The 6,000-nt window shown below is 41.0% G+C and overlaps 1 protein-coding gene across 3 annotated transcripts in view; it reads right to left on the bottom strand.

Annotated features, from left to right (window-relative positions):
* Positions 1 to 414: 414 nt before the first annotated feature.
* Positions 415 to 6,000, bottom strand: part of cdkal1 (CDK5 regulatory subunit associated protein 1-like 1) — a 276,511-nt gene continuing 270,925 nt past the window's right edge. For all 3 annotated transcript variants that reach the window (XM_034697513.1, XM_034697512.1, XM_034697514.1), the window contains exon 15: positions 415 to 1,966. In XM_034697513.1, coding sequence (XP_034553404.1) covers positions 1,805 to 1,966 — 162 coding nt within the window. In that variant the 3' untranslated portion in view covers positions 415 to 1,804. The remainder of the gene's footprint in view (positions 1,967 to 6,000) is intronic.

Here is a 6,000-nt window from a genome sequence, read left to right as displayed (position 1 = left end):
ACACACACACACACACAGACACACACACACACACACACACACACACACACACACACACACACACACACACACACACACACACACACACACACACACACACACACACACACACACACACACAGATTAAAATGCAGACGTACTGACAGAGACACATGTGCCTGTGTCAGGCGACACATAAATTGGGGCATGCATTATTAACTGTCGCAGTTTTCAGAGCACATGTTGGGACTGTTGTACCTCAAAGCAGAACGACAGTAGACAGAAACACAGCTCGGGTTTATGCATGACAACAAATCAGAAACACTGAAGGCCTGAAAGAGGCTTAGGACTCTCCCATTTTAAATCCATAGGACTTTAAAGACGGCCCAAACTTCAGCTGGTGTAAGTGAATAAATCAGTCAATCAACACAAGAGCCCTTTCACTGATTCTGTCCTTTATTTAACGGTCTCCAATAGTTTTGACAAAGCATTTAAAGAAGAACATTAAAGTATATACACTGTCTCAATAAAGCTTCAGACTGTATATACACAATCAGCAGTCCAAAAAATCAACCCAATGCAGGATCATCAGCTGAATACAAAAAAATAAATTGTCTCCAGAGTACGAAAAGAAACAGCTTCAAACTATGTGAACAATGTAGCTTCATTTACTTTCACTGTCCTGGGGTGGTGTCAGAAAACTCAAGGCCTGTATATGAGCTAAGTATGTGAGGGGGAGAATATGTAAATAATCCTTAAACTTGTGAACATGTTAGACTTCAAATTCCTCTCATTGGTATCGTGGTATTCTGTCACAACTCTGCAAAGTGACGGGTTAATAACACAAAACATTTTGCATTATACTCCATCAGGTCAATGGGTTGCAATCTCTCAATCTACAGGATACAGCACATCAATAATACAGGATTTCACATGACTTTTCTGTAGGAGGCAAAACAATAAAATGAAGAACCTTAAAACCAATAAAACAGAAAGAAACAAACACAGTGAAATACATTTGTTCTGAAAACCCTGAAAAATATCCTCTTCTATCTTATTCCAAAATAAATACTTCAAAGTAAGGGTTACAAATCACTTTTATTCAGAGTATTCTATTCACACAGTGTTTCTCCAATCCACAGAATAAAATAAACTGTAAAATAAGTCAGAGTTAACCCAACAGAAGAGAAGATGAAAGGCTCAGCTTCTCACACTTTGATTCATGGACCTGTGTGAGAGTCTGAAACTGTGGCTGAAAGTTTTATCCACAAATGTCGCTCTGGTACAGATTACCTGAATGTGTTCTGCTGGTTGAGTTGTGCTTAATTTATCCATAAAACAGCTACAAATACCTCAAAACATGATCCAAGCACTCTCTAACCAGTTCATGAACAAGCATGACACCGTCCTGAAACAGCCTACAGTTACACAATGTACAGCTCTCTCACAACCTGCGCCTGAAAAGAGTCTGAGTGGGAAGTGAAATTAAAATGTACTTTGTACCAAAAGGCTACATAAAGGTTAAAAAGGTTCATGACGTCTAACGACCGGTCAGTGCCCTCCTTTATTGAAAAAAACCCCTCAGTGACCCTGCTGCTCTGAACAGCAAAATGACTGTTCAGTGGTTGACTCTGCCCTTTAATTAAAAATACAAATTGAGCTGCTCTAAAAATAAGATAAATATTTCTAAACAAGACCAAGTGTCGCTGACTTCATCGTTTTTCTTTGGGTATATTTAATTTGCGGTGGATTCTTTTATCAAACTGTGCAAGCTCACCAAATGTAACTCTCCACCTTGTTCACCGTCTAGTTTGTAGTCGCTCCATTAATATAGTTTCTCCACCACAAAGGCCAACATGGCTGCTGCCAGAGTGAGTCCAATTACAAGTTTCTTCAGCACTTCCCTGTCCAGACTGTATGAGCCGAGCATTGAGATGGATGAAGATGGAGTGGAGGCAGGACCGTGGACGCCATTCGCCAGCTGCTCCTGTGGAGGGAAAAACAACATCAGACTGAGATCAAGACAGTGACAGACTTTATATGTTCCCTTTTATACAGTCGTCCTCCACTATAATAATTTAAATTCTTCAGTGAATTTTTTAGTGTACTTTGCTGACTTCTCTCCAGCAACAAGAATCATGGATCAACTAAAATAAAAAACTTCTTCACGATGATGTTCAGTGAAATGAGCCTCCTCCTCTGCTCCTTAAGAAAACCTGAACATGTTCAGAAATAAATATTTCTAAATTATGTTTCAAGTGTTGTGCACTTTAAGCAGATCATGACTAAATGTTTTGGTGGTTAAGAAGAAGCTATTTTAATTAACACACCAAGGATCCACTCGTCATGAGGGCCACCTTAGTTCACCTCCTGGTTAACATGAAGGACTCACTGAGTTGAGCAGCGAGACCCTCTCCAGAAACCAAGTGGGGACTAGATTGTTAAGATATTAGAGTTTTATTATTTCTGTGGGTATAATGTGAAGATCCCTGCTTGTGGAGGCAGATGGTTGCAGCTCAGAGCGTACGTCACATCCATATTTCATAATTAGAGGATCATCTTAAGATTAAATCCACTGGCCACAGTCACAAATCAAACAGCCAGGCTCGACAGCACAGTGGTCAGCGATCCAACGCATTAAATGTCTGTAATCAGAGAGTTCTGTTCAGTCTTAATGTGTTGGACCATTAGGAAGAAATCCACCACTGAAGGGATGTGACAGTGAACGATGGGAGAGAGCAAAGCTGAGGAGAGAGAAGCAGGAGGGAGAAGAGATAAAGCTGCCAGAGGAGCAGGAAGAAGACGAGCATATTCTGATTGTGTTCTTCTCTTTTTTAATATCTGACTGATCATTTCTTTCTTCCCACAATGACTAGATATATTGTAATTTACTCTGCCTTTGCTTCTTCATAAAATGCCCATTTATGTTAGTTGCTGAATTATTGCCCTTCATGGGTCATTTCTGCCGATCATTATGTACATTTAGAAATGCATCTATTGATGCCACTCGATATTAGGATCCATGCACACTCCAGTGATGCCGTCAATTTGGAGAGCAAAGGGGGATCCCAGGATTATATTCCCTCCACCCTTCTGTCTCTCTCCCCTTACCTTCCCAAGTTTCATGTCGGAATAACAGACCCCATAATTAACAGAACGTTGGATTCACTGATTATTCTGATATTTTGTGGATGAAAGCGTGCATAAAAGCAGCTATTTGCTTATGCAAATGAGTGCATTTCAATTAAGATGCCATTATCTCTGTGCAGAGCAGTTAATGCAGTTTTGTAGTGATCCAATTATTACAGAGTGCTGTCTATTGAATCAAGCCGATGTTGATGAAGGTGCACTGTAATGTAGTTATGTCGGGAAGCTTGCAGAGAAACAACAATGCAAGAGTTCGCTTATAATGTTAGCTCAGTCGCAGTATGACTATGATATAACTGAGTGTATTTCTTAGTGTCACATTACTTAATGTTGCTATGTTTAGATATAACTATCACTGCTATGTTTACCAAAGCACAAACTCAGTCTCATTTTCAGTGTGCACCTGAAGCATCAAGTGTGTCTTCAGAGTTCTTTGATTTGGCGTTTCAACAACAGTTCAACAAGCAGAGTTTAGAAGTGAACACGATCCGACTTATTGAAGCAACAGAGAGAAACTTAAAACACGATCTGGCTTTTTATCGTAAAACTGACCAGCCAAATGCATCCCTGGCCTTCGGATCCCAATCAATCACACTTCTGTTTGATCACACATTCATTTAGTGTTATCATGATGTCTAAGAGCAGAGACCTGAGGCCGATTCAAAGCAAAGCCAATCGTCTGCTGAATAAATAATCCTGCACGCCGTGTGGCCGCTTTAAATTGAGCTCTGAATGTATCAGATAAGAGAACTAACACATCGTCAACATCTCTGAGAGGAGAGGAAATCAATCTGCATGACCTTGTGCTAGTTCGTATGTCTCCTCCTGTCATATAGTTCCTCTGCAGAAGGTAGATCCACACAGGGAGGTATTGAGAAATTGATCTGCAGCTATTTAGAATTTGCTTTAATCAAGTTCAGCAGGGACCACTGTAAGAGGCGCTGCTCTGGTATCTAACATATAAGTAGGTGGATGCAACTCACATTTTCTCCCATCCTTCTATCTTACTATGTTAAAGCACCTTAATGAAATCGTATCTGAACCCTGTTTTTTTTTACCCTTGCTGTCATATAAATATGTCATGAAGCACTTTGAGATTTGTTTCAGAATGTTAAGTGCGTCATAAATAAAGTTTATTATTCTTATTAATGTTATGTTGACGAACTTTAATCCAAAAACAGCTGCGTTCAAAGCCACAAGATTCTTTTCACAAAACAAGATTTGAATCTGCAAAAAACTGGTGCATCTGAATCATAGACTGTATAAAATATGGACGTAGTATTCGTGACGTCACCCATCTGTTTCTGAAGCGCTGTTTTGAGACCAATCGTCGGTGGGAGCCATATTGCTTCTGTCGAGCCAGTGTGACGTAAAGAGGTGGAGTTTGAGCCTCCTAGCCAACAGCTGCAGTGTTCCTGCAGGCAGCTGTGCCTCTCATTGGAAGACTTGTAATCTCAATATCTTCGAAATTGCCGCGTTAGAAAAAAATTCAACCCCCGTACAGTGTCTGCTAATCGAGAAATGAGCTATCCAGACTACACTCGTCTTTTGTACCAGGCTGTAAACATGTTTATTTCTGCTGTAAAAATCGTCTTTTTCCCATTCATGTGTATGTGACTTCCCAAGCCAGCCTCAAGCGGATCCTCGATGAACTGCAGCTTTTAACACTTCCGCATTGGACTCAAATTTTTAGATTGGAGGTTGCCGCTTGGTCTGAATACATAAAGCATCTTATACTTGAAGAAGAGACTGATCTTGGTAGCGTCACTTTCTGTAATGCTATCAGACACTTTGAAAAACATTATGAGTCTATCAGAAGTAAAGAAACTGAGCATGTGTAGTGATGTTTTGATTTGGGGCATTTGAAAAGGTAGATAACTTTGCAGCCCCTTTTGTTGCTGCTGGTTCAAAAAGGCAAGTGGACCCCAAACATGTGAGGCAGGGTCGAGATCTTACATTGGACTTCCACCAGATCAGTGTCCGGCCCGGCTCTGTGCTGTTTTCTCGCTGTAATTACTGAATCAAGGATTCTCCTCCTCCTCTCCTCATCCATGTTGTCTTTATGGTCCTCTGAAAACCTCTGACTTGATGACTCCAGGCCTAGCTCTGCTCATCATGACGGTTTGTTGTTGTAGTTAAGTGTAATACGATCTGGTGATAACACAGAGTGTTTTATTCTGTGGCATCCAACAAAAACGGAAGTCTCATGTATCTGATCTGGACGGCTCCAGCGTGTTCAATCAGAGATGCGGCCAGAACGCAATGGAAAGGATTCAGTGGAAGTTAACACATTGACTAGAATAGAAACCGGATCCAGTGCTGTGATAGATTGGAGATGGACCGGACTGTGATCTGGTGGAATTTGGCCGCTAAGATTCCTGAATACATTTGTGTAGAACTGTTCACAACCAGGATCCGTCTGTAAAGATAATCTGTATGTGTGCTATCCCATACGATTAAAAAGTTTGTATATAAGGGAAAAATTCAGAAACTCTGAAGCGACAGCCCTTTTCACCTTTCAACTTCAAGTTAAAGAACAAGAGGTTTTTAGGAGTTTGAACACCTGCCTGCATGTACAGCATGCATCTGTATGTATCTAAGTCTGTGCACGCCTACACGTGTTGCACGCACATGGCAGCGTGTCTGTACCAGCAGCTGCACAGTGTCTGTCCTCTGCCTCCCTATCCTCCACATAACTCCCTCTCCCCTGTCCTCTCTAACAGTTGTGAACGCTACCTTTCCTCCCACTCTTCTCCTCCACAGTGTTGCTGAATGGGATCCTCTGTTATCACACACAATGGAGAATGGATACTATGACTGTCAACGCCTACATGACACATCCACAAGTCACTAACAGAAACTTCAGACAACAGT

This window comes from Notolabrus celidotus, chromosome 12 (assembly GCF_009762535.1).
Source record: "Notolabrus celidotus isolate fNotCel1 chromosome 12, fNotCel1.pri, whole genome shotgun sequence".
Classification (NCBI taxonomy): Eukaryota; Metazoa; Chordata; class Actinopteri; order Labriformes; family Labridae; genus Notolabrus; species Notolabrus celidotus.
The sequence above is the reverse complement of the archived record's forward strand: the minus strand, read 5'-3'. Positions and strand labels throughout refer to the sequence as shown.